Source organism: the organism of the source record quoted next, unplaced genomic scaffold (genome assembly GCF_019419815.1).
Source record: "Pyrus x bretschneideri cultivar Hongxiangsu unplaced genomic scaffold, Pyrus_bretschneideri_v1 Contig11, whole genome shotgun sequence".
Taxonomy (NCBI): domain Eukaryota; kingdom Viridiplantae; phylum Streptophyta; class Magnoliopsida; order Rosales; family Rosaceae; genus Pyrus; species Pyrus x bretschneideri.
Window position 1 is genome coordinate 3421104 of NW_025999402.1, and position 18012 is coordinate 3439115.

Genomic DNA, 18012 nt, shown 5'->3' on the forward strand with positions numbered 1-18012 from the left:
TGCATGCAGGCCACGTGGAAGGAGGTGGTAGGGGTCGACACACGAGACATTGCAGAATAACGCGTAGCTGATTAAAATAATAACGGCCCACAAAGAGTGTCGAGAGAGTAAAATTTTCTTTTGGAAAAGGATAGTAAATTTTTTTTTTCCAACTTTATGCTATTATTATATAGTTGGAAAAATGAAATCCTTTTTATAATCAAAATTGTACATATATTTTAGTGGACAGTGTGTTGCTTGTTGAGATTCTGCCATATGTTTCGGATTTGAAATTTCATCATCTCCTAAATTATTTTAATACTTTTGAACTATCCTTTCCTAATAATAATAAATTTCTTTTAAAATAGTTGTACATAATTGAAAAATTACAAAAATATATACAAAAAGCTTATAAATTGATTTATAAAAGTAGTCAATACCATTTATGAGAATTTAGCAGGATTTGGATCCTCTCATGAGCCCAAGGAGAGGATCCTCCTGACCAAAGGGATCCCCCTGTTTATAGCCATTAGATTTTCATCCAACGATCCAAGTCATTTGGTTAGAAGGATCCTCTCCTGGGCTCAGGAGAGGATCCAAGTCCTTTAGCAGCTATATATGTGCAAAAATTATAAATAGAGCCCTCTTGATAGTTTTTCAAGAAAATACTAATACGTACCAATCACATAATCACACTATGGAACATGAGATAGGTGAGTCATAATAATTTAATTTGAACATATTTTTAATGAAAATATAACTTAAAGCCTCTAATTTACAAGTAAAAAGAAAAACGTAGTATCAAGTTGTCAAATACTATTTTGCATTTGATAGAAACAGTTACTATTTTTTTTTTTTTAAACATCGTACAAATATTCAATAAGAAAATTTAATTACTAAAACTAACATAAACTTTTAAAACTAAGAACTAATTATCAATTAAGAGACAATTGTCAAATTCATAAAACCAGTAAAAACATAAATTATACGGACTTCAATCGAAATTGTTAGCATCTCTCACTCCAAATAATTAGTGATCTCACTTATTTCGAGATTTTCTTAGAATAGGAATATGATTATAGGATTATGTGAGAGAATTAATCAAATATTCTATTTTTATTATTGGATAAATCATATATTATGAGGTGCAAAAAACTTTGGCGGCCTCCTCAGTTCGGCCCTGTGCAATGGCTCACATAGGGACTTGGATCCTCTCCTAAGCTAATGGAGAGGATCCTCCTCATCAATTATCATTGGCCGTTGGATTTTTATCCAACGGCTACAAACAGGGGGGGTCCTTTTAAAGTTATAATGATTGTAGCCGTTGGATAAAAATCCAACGGTCAAGGATGATTGATGAGGAGGATCCTCTCCATTAGCTTGGGAGAGGATCCAAATCCCTCAAATAGCTCCGGAGTATTTGCTCACTGCTATAATTATGGTGTATGCTTATCATACACCTAATCATATGTTACGTGTTCTTTCACTTAACTCTAATTCACTTTCACATTCAATGTTACTTTTTCAATTTTGAAAAAAAATGACCAAAGTGCTAGTCGGCCAGTGGGTAGGGATCAAGTGTCTAGGCGATGGGCTGGAGCCTAACGTCCAGGCGGCTAAGCCCCCTGCCTAGACGGATTAAGTAAATTTATCATATATTGTATAAATAACTGCTTATTTTATACAAATACATAATTACATTGGGATATATAAATTGAAAACTAAAATGCCTTATAGATTAAAGCATTATAACATATTAAAATATGGGGACCAAATGCATATAATGAGTGTTTATCCAAGTATTCAACAAGTCTCTTTTAATTTATTGAATAAAAATAAAATGCAAAATGAAAGTTAACAATTTTCTATCTAAGTAAGAAACGCAACCTAGGCGGGCCAAGCGGGTGCCTAGGCGGACACCTAAGAAGGTCTAGCTAGGTGCCCCTTCTTAATTTTCAAAAGCCTAGGGATTAATCAGGGCATTAGCCAACCGCCTAGCGCCTAGATGGCGCTTGGCAGCACTAGGCGGGGATTTTTAAAACAGTGAGATTAGATAAAAGGACACGTGACATATAATTATGTGTATGTTAAGCATATACTGTAGTTGAAGGTGATGAGCAAATATGCTTCTATATAGCTCTTTCCTAAATCCGCCACGGGGACTAGGAGTAGTTTACATAAATTGGATTTGTTTCACTTATCAAAGAAAACCCCCAAAACAATTGATGCTAATTAGTAATTATACATCGAAAGCTCACTCTTTTTTTATGAAAATAATAAGAAAGACAACGTTTCAAGAGTACATGGGTATAAGCGTTCTAACTATTCAACTAAATAACTTTGAACTTCTCATACACTTTTTTTTCTTTCTTTAAAGCCGTTTCTTTTTGGTAAAACTCAGCATATTAACATGAAAATACAACATCACAAAAAGAAAGTCCGATCAAGATATACATAAAAGCCTTTTGCACCTTTAGATTTAAAAGTTCATGCAAAAGCTTGCAAATCAAGGCCCTTTGCCGCCTTGCGAGTTTGCGACACACACAGTATCTGGAAGCCTCCCCTTATCTTTGTTGTCACCTTCACACGCAACAAAAAGCAAATACCAGAAGCTTGAAGAGCTAAAAAAAAATGAAATTAAAATAACTAAAAGGCTTGGAGTGCAAGATTCAACAAAAAATAGGGTGCAAAGAATTTGAAAATTTTCATTATGATCATAACACGGGTGGTACATTATTTCTTTTTATATAAATGGTGAATTTTTTTTTTAAATTATTAACTTTTGAACACACAAATCATACTATTTATATACTATTCCGTATTTTGTTCCCATTCAAAATCTCTCTCATAGAATAAGACTTTTCTCGTAAGCCTGACGACACGTAAACGCAATGGGAACAAATGGGATCACGTATGTACACAAAAACAAGAAATAGAGAGAGAAAGTAGAGAGAGAAACGGAAAAGGGCAATGAGTTTCCGCGTAGACAGATGAGAAGCTCAACAGCAAGAAGCAATAAAGATTTTCTTTTCCTTCCTTCCTTCCTTGTCTTTCTTACTTTCTTTTTGTTTTAATTCATTTTTTTTCAGAAATCTATCAAATCTGAACGAAGAATAATTAAACTACGCTTTCTTTGAAGCGATTACAGGAAGAGATGATCAAATTCTCTCTCTCTTTTTTTTTCGTCCTTATGGATTCACACCTTCCATTCACACCATCCTTCATATAATCAAAGCTTTATCCTTCTCTTTCTTTGAATCCCATCGGCTTTTCCGAACCCCAAAAGCTTAATCTTCACGAAAGCACTTTTGTTTTTTAAGATTGCGTTTGTGGTCATGGAACATCATCCTCATCATTATCAACGTCATCAGCAGCAACACCATCAGCAGCTTCAGCTTCAACAACAACAACAGCAGCAGCTTCAGCAGCAACATCTTAGTACTGTGACTGTACACGTGGACACGAGTGATAGGTTCCCTCAATGGAGCGTTCAGGAGACGAAGGACTTGCTTCTGATCAGAGCCGAGCTAGATCAGACTTTCATGGAGACGAAGAGAAACAAGCTTCTGTGGGAAGTGATTTCTACGAAGATGAAGGAAAAAGGTCACCATCGCAGCGCCGAACAGTGCAAGTGCAAGTGGAAAAACCTCGTTACTCGTTACAAGGTAAACATGTTATTAAACCCAAATGAATACTAGATTAATAAAGTTAAACCAATCTAATCAAACTAATTAATCTTCCATCTAATCAACATACACTTTGAAGAACACACTGATTCATTTAAGGATTTGCTTTTCCTTATTTCCTCAACCCATATCTTCAAGACTTAAGGAGAATCAAACTGAAGACCCTAGGTGTAGGAGTGAATGTTCTTTATAAGCTGAGATACAAGCATGTTGCAAATCTTCAACACATACCCTTCATGTGTTTGATAAATATACAGTACTCTTATGTAGGTATTTATTTCTTGCTTTATGATTATTTAGGGTTTTGAGACAATGGAGCCGGAAGCTATGAGGCAGCAATTCCCGTTTTACAACGAGCTACAAGAGATTTTCGCTGCACGGATGCAGAGAATGCTGTGGGCAGAAGAAAGCGGAGCTGCAAGTGGGTCGAAGAAGAAAACGCTTTCTTCAGACGACGAGGAAGATAACGAGGATAGCGAGGCAGAGAATAAGGGAAGCACGGGGAAGAACAAGAAGAAGAAGATGAAGATGAGCAATATAGGAAGCAGCAGCGCAAGCGGAAATAATGTAAGGGAGATATTGGAAGAGTTCATGAAGCAACAAATGCAAATGGAGATGCAATGGAGAGAGGAGTTTCAAGCGAGGGAGAATGAGAGGCGGTTGAAGGAGATGGAGTGGAGGCAGAAGATGGAAGCATTAGAGAACGAGAGGATAATGATGGAGACGAGATGGAGGGAGAGGGAGGAGCAAAGGAGGATGAGGGAGGAGGCTAGGGCTGAGAAAAGGGATGCTCTTATTACTGCTTTGCTAAACAAGCTTAGAAGAGAGGATATGTAGCAAGCGTTATCTCAAGACATGGTTTGAGAGCTAGGTTTGTTTATTAATTAATTCTCAATTAGCTAGAAACTGAACTGATCATTTTGGACATGTCCATTTCGACGATATACTGGTCCATCTTCTTCTGTTTTGCCCACTGAGTCTTTTCAATTTATTGCATAATATCCATTCTTTTGTTTCCATATATAATTTTATGTTTTACCCTAGTAATTGTGATCTTTAATGCACAGCTGTTAACTTTCCCCCCAAGTGCATGCTTAAAACTTTCACTTAGAGAATACAAACAATCCGAACAAGTAAAATTCTTGGATTATTTGATTTCTACATGCATGAAGATTGAAGAATTGTAGTTTTCAACATTAGCAGGAAGCACGCGAAGTTGAAATTTCAATCATGCAAGTCACTGAGTCCTACTGCTTCTAATTGTAGTAAGGGTAGATGCGTGCATGAAATATATCCGGTTCTTATATTTATAGGTTTGTCACGTGCATGTAGCATGTGTAGTGGCTGAAGAAAAACGCATTCCATGTGGAAAATCGAAACATCTAGATATCATCTGCATGAATTATGCTGCGTTTGAAATTGTATTGAGAGGTATAGTTTTGTTTCCTCCATCCCTGTTTTGTGATATATTCAAGTACTGTAGTCTGCATATACATATGCAGGTGGGGCTACGGTGGATGAGTTATGAAGATTTTAATGTATTAATACATGATCTAATGCGACTGTATAATGTTCTAGCTATTTTAGACAATTTTGCATATTATGTTGTTATTATTGTATCATTCTAGTCATTTTTTATTTACGTCACATTTCTCTTTGTTAAGTTCTCAATCATGTTGCATAATCGTACTTCCAACCTGGAATGTGCTTTTTCTTCAGTAGACTTTCTCGAGCATATTGGGAATTTCTCGTGGGGTATAAGTGGAGCAATTTTGTATGATCTTAACGTAGTAGTTTCAGTTTGACGGTGTTCATAATCATGGTTATTATCTTCTTTTTTTCATGTGGTGTTGTACGTGTGGCGATCCTGCTTATATCTCATGAAATGTGATGAGAAATTCCGTTTATATCTCATGAAATGTAATAGATAACGTGATAACATATATAAACATAATGACAAATGATATATAGCTATATGTCTCTGAAAGTTTTACTTCTCTTAAAAAGTATACACACGAGTGTGAAACTCCAAGACACATTTCCAAGACCCTTTTAAGAGATTCTCAAGCTTTGGTTCCTTTTTGACATTCTATGTTCTGGCGTTTTACACGGTTTACACCGCTCGGTTTCAAGCTAACAAATCTATACATGTATTTCAACTTTAGCTACAAATTAAATATATACGCGCGGTACATATCAGATGGGCTGTCGATTCGAATTTAAACTATTTATAAATCCCTACTTTGACATCTTACATTCCATGACAATGCCCCACTTTGTCTTGTAATACAAATTCAACGGAAGCCAGCTACTCTATAATCATTTAATTTTTTGTTAGCGAAACAACCATTTCACTGCAATTTGGGGAATCCCTACGTTTCTTTGTCACATTCTGACTGCCATAAGTTAAACTGAGAATGCTAAAATCACTACCCCAACAAATAAACTATCTAAGAATTCTCGGAATAACGTGGTTTGCGAACGTAATTGAAGAATTCTCGGAATAACGTTGTTTGCAAATGTAATTGCTCCAAATATTCCTCTTGCAATTCAAGGTCCAAGCTCCCACTGCAAATTTTACAGCAAATACAAGAACTAGTCATGTGCGATGTGTCATAACCTAGATTCTTCCATCTGCTATAGCAGCAAACAAAAGCGTTAGTCAGTAGGCTTGTCGGTTTGGGGACATATCAAATAATGCTAATAACAATCTTCATCTCCAAGTTTCATATTGAATCTTTTCAATTGAGGTCCAGCTATTTTCAAACGTACGGTTACCGTGTTTTTCCCTCTCACTGGCTCTCTGCTTCTCTATCTCTAGCTGTCACATATGTTACAAGTCATGACTTTTGTATTTTTCACCGACGCGTATGTGTGTCTGTGTGTATACACATATATAATAATAATGTATGTGCGTACGTGTGTGTGGGTATATAGCCTTTTGTGCCAAATAATTTGGTGTGCCAAATAATTTGGTGGTCCAAATATGTGTGCATGCATGTTTGCTCCGTGCAGAACCTTATTTTTGGTTGCAGATATGTGCACATCTCGATCGGATAGAGACCCAAAGATGTAATGACGGTACCATTTCTGTTGGACCACTGATCTCTTTCACCAGTCAATTGGAGCCTACTATTGCCTTTTATTTTGTCTTCCATTTTTGCTAGAACAGTACTCATCGATTAACAACATTGCTTGTCGAAAAAGAAAAAGAAAAAAGTTCTCACAAGAGTTATCTTCGACGGGAGAAGTTAAATTCGGCGAGTAAAGTTGGTTTTAGCTTCTTCTTCGTACTTCCAGATAGAAGGATGGCGATGAAAGGAGTTTTTAATATGCTCCGACATTAGAACTGTTAATTTCAAGATGTGAAATCTGAATCTACACATTTTTCGGACAACAACCCTATGTATTTACAGACAGTTGAAGCATGAACAATAACAAAAGATGCTAAAAGAGATGATATAGAAGTTCTCATTACATTCCTGGATATGCTCTAAGTTCAAACTTTTATAGTTTTGGAACATTTAATCTGCAGAACTTATCAATAATAATTTGGTATAACGATCCACTTCGCTGCGATGAACTTCTAAGTTTGTGAATTTGTGAGTGAGTACGTAATAATTTTCCTACAGAACATTAGAAAAATTAATTTTATAACGTCTACAACTATGCAGGCAACTTCTAAATTTGACCAGCTTCTATGTTGAGATAATTAATCACGAGTCCGGATCTTCGCCTGTTCTTGATCCCGGAAGTCTACAAATCATGTCCGTTTATCGTATATCGTGTAGTTAGAAATTATTTTAAATATTTTTATTTAAAAATAAATATAAACAATACTTGACAAAAACTGATCTATGATGTACAATAAATGGACACGATTTACGAATTCTCATAATTCTCGTCAAAAGTATTTGTCAGATTAATCACAGGATTACTGTCCTCTTGTTCTATATAATAATATTAAAAATAAAAGTAAAAATTGTTATCGTATCATCCATTGGTCTTTCTACGAATCTGGACAGTGTACGTTAAATGGAAAATGGGAATGGACTTTTCTTGATGTGCCCCTACTTTTGTCAAGCCTAGGAAAAATTCGTCAATTTCTTGGATATTATGTGTTTATTACTAATTAAAGGGAAATTTAATTCAAATTCATCTTTTGTATTTCTACATTAAACTTAAATTTTTAACATGTATTGTATTTTTTATTATATTATATATACAACCATCAGGCTCCATCATAAATGTGAGATTTATTCTTAATTCACCCCATCACGTGTGTTGAATTTTCAAGATTAACACGTGAAAAACACAAACGGAATGACATGAAGTACGTGTGGCTGTTGGTTTTCACAGGTGAGACAACCTATTCTATTACCATGAAGAAGTTGAGGTCTACCATAAAACCATTTGGTGATATGGAGAGTAGCCCAACTTACTTATATGCCTTTGCAAAGTCTCTTCTAGTATCATTGTGAGATTCATTCTCAACACTCTCCTCCAACCCCTTCCGGCCAGAGCCTTCCATCGTCTTCGTTGAGTAAATTTAAAAGGTTTTGTTTGGTCCGGAGTTATGTAATTTTCAAGGTTTTTTTTTTTTTTTTGGTTGATTTTCGTAGATGATTTTTTTATTTTATTTATTTTACGTTTGGTTTTAATCAAGGTTTCTTTTAAGAGAGAAACAGAGATTGATGCAGCTAGCATGATCGTAATATCAATTATGTAGAAGAGAGTAAACTGTAGCAATAGTCTATTAAATTTAACTCAATTGGAGCAATGGTCATTCAACTAAAATTTCATTACTATTGGTCTCTCAACTTTAATCCAACTGGAGAAATGATCCTTCAACTTTAATCCCAATTGGAGCAATGATCCCTCAACTTTAACCCAATTGTAGCAATGGTCCTTCCAACATAACTAATTTTGACAAAATTGACGAAAATGATCATAGCTACACGTTTTGACGAGTTAAGGAATCTCAATTGTAGCAATGGTCCCTCGGACATAACTTATTTTGACAAAATTTGACAAAGTTGATGAAAAAGACCATAGCTACACATTTTGATGAATTAAGGGACCAATGGTAATGAATTTTTAGTTAATGGACCATTGCTACGACAATGGTATACAACGGAAATACATGCCTTTTGAAACTAATGTTGGGCTAAAGATATAATAGTAGACAAACCAAGTAGAATGTGGGTGTGGACAGGAAGTGGGTATAGAGATACATACTACGGGTTTTGAGCGCTTTTGGTTTTTCAATAGATTTTGTAGATGGATTCGTTCCATTCTAGCTTCAGCTCATCTCTCTATCCTCACCAATGGTTCAATTGAAGGTTTTTTTCACGCATTCTCGTGATGTTCGGCAAGTGTATCTTTTTATCTCCGAACCACCATAGTTATATATGTAATAACCTATCATTATAAATGAGAGCTAATTGCTCAAATCAAGGTGTTTATATATAAGGTTAACATTCCAAGTTGACACAGCCACTGCCATTGACCTAATCGGAAGAAGAACAGACAATGACGTGCCTCAAGGGATTCGCCACTTCATTTCTACCGGCATGCTCGACAAATTTAGTAGAAGAGTGAAAAAAAGCCATGGCAACACACAAAAAATGCTTACTTGGGCATCCCGGGTATACAATATCCCTTCAATACGTCTCCCGCATGCTCCAGAGGTTCTCACTAACCATGTCATTTGCAACAGTTACAGCAATATTTTCATTGGAAAGTTTGACCCTCTTTGATGGGGTTTATATTGCATTTGTGAATGGCAGACATGCTTTGACGTCCTCATGAGAGGGAAATGTCGCATCACTTCTTTTTCCTGCATAGAATTAAGTGCAATATCTTTGAAGTATAATGTACAATATAAGAAAACTATATGGAATTAAAACCTCCGAAGCAAGTTGAATTTGTTATACTAATCTTCTTCAACAACACGTGTGTGAAACATCCTAAAAGTTTGAAAAAAATCACAAAACTGATCTATTGAAAAATGATGAGTCAGAAGATAATTTAAGAGAGACGAGGAAGAGATCGAATTTTGAAAAGAACACAAACCTTGTTCGTTTTACCCTCTCCTCAGTCCATTTGCTCCCATGCCACTCATTCTTATAGAGAAGTAAGTTCTCATTAGTTTTTCCAAGTCTCTTTCAATCTCAATTGCACTAATTTTCACTTCCATCCCTATTCTTCCCCCCTTCCTCCTTCCTCTTAAATGTTAAAACGCACCTCAGTTTACCTTCGATTTCTAAGTTGATAACCATGATAAAATGAAAAAAAAAAAACTAATTGTGAAGAATAACTATATTATTGACTTCATGTACTCATAAAAAAGTTGAAAGGTATTACTGGACGATGAAACCTATGATGCGAGTAATAATTGTTTAGCAATGAACTAAGTATTCACTTGTTTCATGTGAACACAAAAAAATGGCAGACTGCATTACATAAAAGAAAAGAACAATGTATGACACGAATTACCTTTGGAGATCACATGGAATATCTGGCTAGAAAAAGATTTCTTTATATTTTTTTTTAAATAGAAAATTTCAAGGCTTAGGACAAACTACCATAAGAAAAATAAAAAGAATTAGATTGCTGGTTCGCAAACTTGGGTTGGGCTCCGACTATATCCTGGAAAACTAAATTTGAAAATATAAAACATTTACGGAAAGTTTGAATCCCATTAGGCCCAACTAATTTGTTTAGAAATTAGAACTATAAAAGTGCAATCTAATTGGCACGATTCATGACGTCCACTTCTTCTCTTTTCTTTTATTTTTTTCACACCAATGCTATTTTATTACGTGAAATGATAGATTTATTAGATTAAATATTATATTAGAGAGCTGATGTTGATAGGGATTTTTAGATACATAAACTAATATGCATGTATTAATGATCTTGACAATTTAAATTACAAGCCTGTTAGTATGCTATTGACTTGTAATTCTTACGGCATGTGCTAGATATATTTAATCTTCAAAAACAAATAATTTTGTTTTACAGAAAACTCTACAATTAATTTTTCTAGTTAACAATAACAAACTTGGCCACATAACGACGGCAAGGTTCGAGTTGATTGAAAAACTGACGACATAGACAAACAAAATCATGCTTAAGCTAATTTCACGTGAGGATACTAAAAACATTTGTGGCAATTGTTATAAGGAAAGTAAACCTACTTATGGTGCACGTCTCAATAATTTTCAAGACATTTCAATTGATCAATCTTAAAAAGAAAAATAGATCCTTCCAACTAGTTAAGTTTTACCTTAACTATATATTGGGATTGGATTGGATTGGATTTGGTTTGAGTCTAGATAAAGTTCTTATATCTGAACGAATCTGTAAAATTAAGGAAGGTTTGTATCTTTTCCTTTTCAAATGATAGAAATTCATTAAATTCAATGAAAACGTTTACATCAAAGGCCAAAGTATTAACCAACAACTCTGGCTCAAATGGATCCCAGCCATGAAATCTCTTGAAACAAAAGAAGCCACTAAATGTGGTGCCTTATTACAAACGAGGAGCAAAAAGAACTTCTAATGACCTCTTTCACCAGTCAATTGGAGCCTACTATTGCCTTTTATTTTGTCTTCCATTTTTGCTAGGACAGTGCTCATCGATCAACAACATTGCTTGTCGAAAAAGAAAAAGAAAAAAGTTCTCACAAGAGTTATCTTCGACGGGAGAAGTTAAATTCAGCAAGTAAAGTTGGTTTTAGCTTCTTCGTCGTACTTCCAGATAGAAGGATGGCGATGAAAGGAGTTTTTAATATGCTCCGACATTGAAACTGTTAAATGGGTTTAATTTCAAGATGTGAAATCTAAATCTACACATTTTTCGGACACAACCCTATGTATTTACAGAAAGTTGAAGTATGAACAGTAACAAAAGATGCTAAAAGAGATGATGTAGAAGTTCTCATTACATTCCTGGATATGCTCTGAGTTCAAACTTTTATCGTTTTGGAAGATTTAATCTGCAGAACTTATCAATAATAATTTGGTATAATTAACGATCCACTTCGCTGCGACGAACTTCTAAGTTTGTGAATTTGTGAGTGAGTACGTGAGAATTTTCCTACTATAATGTCTGCAACTATGCAGGCAACTTCAAAATTTGACCAGCTTTTATGTTGAGGTAATTAATCACATGGTTACTGTCCTCTTGTTCTATATAATAATATTAAAAATAAAAGAAAAAATTGTATCTTATCATCCTTTGGACTTTCTACGAATCTGGATAGTGCACGTTAAATGGAAAATGGAATGGACTTTTCTTGACGTGCCCCTACTTTTGCCAAGCATAGGAAAAATTCATCAATTTCTTGGATATTATATGTGCTTATTACTAATTAAAGGGAAATTTTATTCAAATACATCTTTTGTATTTCTACACCAAACTTAAATTTTTAACATGTATTGTCTTTTCTATTGTATTATATATACAACCACCAGGTTCCACCATAAATGTGAGATTCATTTTCATTACGTTCCCTCACGTATGTCAAATTTTCAAGACTAACATATATACAACACAAACGGAATGACATAAAGTACGTGAGACCGTTGGTTTTCACATGTGAGATAACCTACTCTGTTACCATAAAGAAGTTAAGGACTACCATAAAACCATTTAGCGATATGAAGAGTAGCCCAACTTAATATGCATTTACAAGATCTCTTCTCCTATCATTGTGAGATTTATTCTCAAGAATCTCAACACTCTCCTCCAACCCCTCCCGGTCAGAGCCTTCCATCGTCTTCGTTGAGTAAATTCAAAAGGTTTTGTTTTGTCCTGGAGTGATGTATTTTTCAACGTTTTTGTTTTTTGTCTTTTGTTGATTTTCATAGATGATTTACCAAGTAGAATGTGGGTGTGGATTGTAAGAGGGTGTAGAGATGCATACTACGGGTTTTGAGCGCTTTTGATTTTTCAATAGATTTTGTGGATTGGATTCATTTTGTTCTAGCTTCAGCTCATCTCTCTATCCTTATCGATGGTTCAATTGAAGGTTTTTTCACATATTCTCATGGTGTTCGGCAAGCGCATTTTTTTATCTCCCAACCACCACACTTATATATATATAACCTATCATTATAAATGAGAGCTAATTGCTCAAATCTAGGTGTTTATATATAAGGTTAACATTCAAAGTCGACATAGCCACTGCCGTTGACCTAATTGGAAGAAAAGCAGACAATGATGTGCCTCAAGGGATTCGCCACTTCATTTCTACCGGCATGCTCGACAAATTTAGTAGGAGAGTGAAAAATCCACGGCAACACACAAAAAAATACTTGGCCATCCCGGGTATACAATATTCCTTCAATATGTCTCCCGCATGCTCCAGAGGTTCTCACTAACCATGTCATTTGCAACAGTTACAGCAATATTTTCATTGGAAAGTTTGACCCTCTTCGAGGGGTTTTCTATTGCATTTGTGAATGGCAGACATGTTTTGATGTCCTCATGAGAGGGAAATGTCGCATCACTTCTTTCTCCTGCATAGAATTAAGTCAAAATCTTTGAAGAATAATGTACAATATAAGAAAACTATATGGAATTAAATACCTCCAAAACAAGTTGAATTTTTTATACTAGTCTTCTTTTATAACACGCGTTTGAAACATCTTAAAAGTTTGAAAAAATCACAAAATTGATCTATCAAAAAATAACGAGTCAAAAAATAATTTAAAAGAGACAAGAAAGAGATCGAATTTGAAAAGAACACATTCAATCAACCTTATTCCTTTTATCCTCTCCTCAGTCCATTTGCTCCCATGCCACTCATTCTTATAGAGAAGTAAGTTTTCATTAGTTTTTCCAAGTCTCTTTCAATCTCAATTCCACTACTTTTCACTTCCCTCCCTATTCTTCTCCACTTCATGCTCCCTCTTAAATGCTAAAAAGCACCTTAGTTTACCCTCGATTTCTAAGTTGATAACCATGATAAAATGAAAAAAAAAACTAATTGTGAAGAATAAATATATTATTAACTTCATGTACTCATAAAAAAGTGGGAGGTACTATTGGACGATGAAACCTATGATGCAAATTAGTAATTTTTTTGCTATAGATTAAGTATTCACCTTTTTCACGTGAACAAAAAAAAATTGACAAACTGCATTATATAAAAGAAAAGAACAATGAATAACACGAATTACCTTTTGAGATCACATGATAGGAATATCTGGCTAGAAAAAGATTTCTTTATATATATTTTTTTAAATAGAAAATTCCAAAGCTTAGCACAAACTACCATAAGAAAAATAAAAAGAATTGGATTGTTGGTTTGCAAACTTGGGTTGGGCTGCGACTATGTCCTTGAAAACTTGAAAATATAAAACATTTACGGAAGGTTTGAATCCCATTAGGCCCAACTAATTTGTTTAGAGATTAGAACTACAAAAGTGCAATCTAATTGGCACGATTTATCACGAACAAATTTTTTTTTACACCAATGCTATTTTTTATATGAAAAGATGAATTTGTTAAATTAAATATTATATTAGAGAGATAGCGTGGAGGGGGATTTAACCTAATATGCATGGATAAATGATCTTAACAATTTAAATTACAAGCCCATTAGTACTTGTAATTCTTACGGCATGTGCCAGATATATTCAATCTTCAAAAACAAATCATTTTGTTTTACAGAAAACTCTACAATTAACATAACGATGGCAAAGTTCGAGTTGATTGAAAAACTGACGATATAGTTCGGCAAACAAAATCATGCTTAAGCTAATTTCACATGATGAGGATACTAATAAAATTTGTGGCAATTGTTAAAAGGAAATTAAACCTGCTTATGGTGCACGTCTCAATAATTTTCAAGACATTTCAATTGATCAATCTTAAAAAGAAAAATAGATCTTTCCAACTAGTTAATTTTTACCTTAACTATATATTGGGGTTGGATTGGATTGGATTTGGTTTGAATCTAGATATAGTTCTTATATCTGAACGAATCTGTAAAATTAAGGAAGGTTTGTATCTTTTCTTATTCAAATGATAGAAATTCATTAAATTCAGCGAAACGTTTACATCAAAGGTCAAAGTATTAACCAACCACTCTGGCTCAAACGGATCCCAGCTATGAAATCCCGTAAAACAAAAGAAGCCACTAAATGTGGTGCCTTATTACAAACGAGGAGCAAAAAGAACTTCTAATGACCTCAAATGCTTTTGTAAAAGGGTGTGCTATCCACACATCCTAAATTACTTCTCACACACCCCTTGTTCATTTCTGTCTGTTGATATTCTTCAATTCATTTGATCTGACGGCCGAAAATTGGAAGCGTGTGTGAAAAGTAACATGGAGTGTGTGGATATCACAACCCTTTGTAAACTCTGTATGTCATATAAGAGACCTTCAAGCATAGCGTCAGGATGCATTGCACCCTTAATTCCAACTGACCTCCAGAAAACCTTTCTCTACGCATGCCAAAATTAAGGAAGGTTTGAATCTATTCAGGAACTCTTTTATGTCGACACCCATTCAAGATATCACTGTGGTTGAATCATACAACTTTTTTGTTGTCCTTTCTTATTTGAGTTATGTGTAGAAAACAAGAACTTCTTCCATTTCGAAAAAAATAACTAAGGTTGGAGTCGACAAGCGTTCAAATGTATATTTCTTTGAAATTCTCTTTTGAAGCTTTTAGCTAAAGTGTATATGCTCTTTTAGATTTCTATAAGATTAAAAACCTCTGCGATATTACCTCAAGTAATTTTTACTTTCAAACTCCCAAGTGGTAAATCACGATCCACAAAGAAGGGTGCGGATCAGTCAACAAGTATTGGAGAATGGAAGATATAGCTGGGCTTCTACGAAGAACTACGAGAAGATTATCAGCCACAGTTCAAGGGAGCAGACATTTTGATGTTTCCAAATTCTGTCATGGTTCATACATCGTTTCTATTTTTACTTATGTGGTAACTTTTTACTCTAGAAATGGTGTAAATTTCTTTACTAACAAGTACATGAGCAATATCCATTGTCGCATTTGTTAGCGTTGCATCCAGATGGGCATGTTGCCATGTACTTGCACTGCCTGTCCCAATAACAGAAGTGGTGAGGGTCATCAGGTCCACGTCCACGTTCAACTCCTGGATAAAAATTAAGAAAAAAGATTAATATCATCAAAAAATTAAGCAGGATAGTATAGCTAAGTCTCTTAATTAGTTACTATTGAGAATTTATAAAAAAATTAATCTTTTACTGTTTCATACCAGTGATTGCTTCTGCAATGGCGTTGTTGTTTGCACAGCCACAAACACATCGACCAGTTCTGCACATGTTGGCTAGGCACCCATAACACAAGCTTATTCAATCAACAGGGCGTTCACATTGCATTGCTGTGTCCTCCTTTATTGTGTCTCTTGCTTCAATTTCTTTTGAAAAACCTGCATTCGATTAACATTTTTCATCGATCTTTCGATTTTTCATTCAGTTTCTAAGCGTTATGATTTCAAACTTTGTGTGCATGTATAATGGTAAGGGCAGGGGTCATGGACTCATGGGCTAAAGATAAAATCTCGCCCCTCAAACTAACATCATTCATGAAATTTAGCCTTTCAAATTTTGTGTTGTTTTAATGACCATTAAGGCTAGAAGATAAAAAGTGTTAGGTGACTCGTTTTCATTGGCTACATGTATTGTCCAAAACATGAAGTCTTGGACATAACCTGAAGGAGCCTTAATTGGGCTCCAACTAGCCTAGGCTGATTAGGTGCGTTAGAAAGCTTTCTTTGCAACTTGGGACTAGATCTTCTTGTCTGGGCTAAAAGCCATGTGTTATATATGCTCTTATTGTTTAAAAATACTATTCAAACTAAACTATAGAAAGGAAAAAAGAAGGCAGGTAGTGGTTTGCGGTAGTGGTTTGCCGTAGTGGATAGGGCCTTTCTCCTCAATTTCCTTGTAGCGGTAACTGTACATTTTTTACAATGTTCATTTACTGATCGCACTCGATCCCAAATGATCAAATGTTTCAAGTACCAATGCCATTTACTTTCTAAGAAGGTTGGTGAATATTAGGAGCCTAAGGGGCTTTCCATTTCAATGAATGTTCTTTTTCTTGGTTGTTTATTTTCTTTTCCATTTCTCTTTCATGTTCGTGGCTGTGTTCTTGGGTTTATTGGAAAGTGGAAGCGCTCTGTTCTATAAGATAAAAAATGTCACACGAGTTAAGATTTATGATCCATATAATTCTCTTAATAGTTTATACAGTTCTCATTTCTTATTTACAATCGAGCACTTGGCATGCATGATTTGATGTCAATTTGCCGAACACATGTGGAGACACGCTCATCGTGTCTAGATGAATGCTGCATGTGTTTTTGAGGGGAAAAATTTGAGTCTGTCAGCATAATCAATTGTATGGTTAAATATTTTTATAAGACAATAATTTATATTGTATTGGGTATTATCAGTCTTATGTAGGAGAGATTCTTTATCGTAACTAGAACATAGTTTTAGTGGCACCACCTGCCACATAAATGTTTGACATGTGTTTAAAAAAATAAATCATTTGTCTAATGACCATTTGCCACTTGATGAGAAGAGAGTATCGGTCCTTATATAAGTACAACCTCCAGTACTCACAGTCCTACACGTTTGTGAGAGTGGCTAGTCAAGCTACTATATGGATATTTTTCTTGTTATTAGAATTACCAAAGTGCTAAGGTGGCTTACGGGTAGGGCTTCAGCTTCCGGTAATCCTTTCACGTCATGTCAGAAATAGAGAGAATTACCACATATCTTTAGTAAATAACTGCTACCATTGGTCGTTTACAGTTATAATTCACAATCTCACAAACCGTAAAACCGATGCTATCATAATTCGATTCTCACTATAATTATGAGTGACGACTTATATCGATCGGACGTTAGCTTTCATAATCTCATGATGGAATTTGCAATAAGTGTACAGATTAATCACATGCAAGATGGCCAAGGTTTCTCTAGGATTGTTGACTTCTTGGACCTATGAAATACGACTACAAAAGTCATCAAAATTTTCACAAAAAATAATGAATATTTCTTCTTTCCACCAGTGGATTCTTATACACAAAGCTTTGTTTTTTTTGGGTGATTATAATAGTTTGCTGTGATTTACTAGTGTAGACGTGACATAATATTGTAGCATTAACACTCTTTATCTTCAACATTATTTTTTAGGACCGGTTAGAAATTTCGTCACGACAGTCTATTCTTTCAAAGTTTATCTACAATCTTATTACAGTGTGTTCATAGGTATATTTTAATTGACTTCGACTAAATTGGATGATCAACATTTTCACAAGACAAGCATA

At 34.7% G+C, this 18012-nt stretch overlaps 1 protein-coding gene across 1 annotated transcript; it reads left to right on the forward strand.

Moving 5' to 3' along the window:
- The first annotated feature begins 2948 nt into the window (after positions 1 to 2948).
- On the forward strand, positions 2949 to 4682 carry LOC103966321 (trihelix transcription factor GT-3b). Its single transcript, XM_009379475.3, has 2 exons — positions 2949 to 3644; positions 3966 to 4682. The coding sequence occupies exons 1-2, from the start codon at positions 3315 to 3317 to the stop codon at positions 4500 to 4502; spliced, it is 867 nt and encodes a 288-aa protein (XP_009377750.1). The 5' UTR covers positions 2949 to 3314; the 3' UTR covers positions 4503 to 4682.
- The last annotated feature ends 13330 nt before the right edge of the window (positions 4683 to 18012 follow it).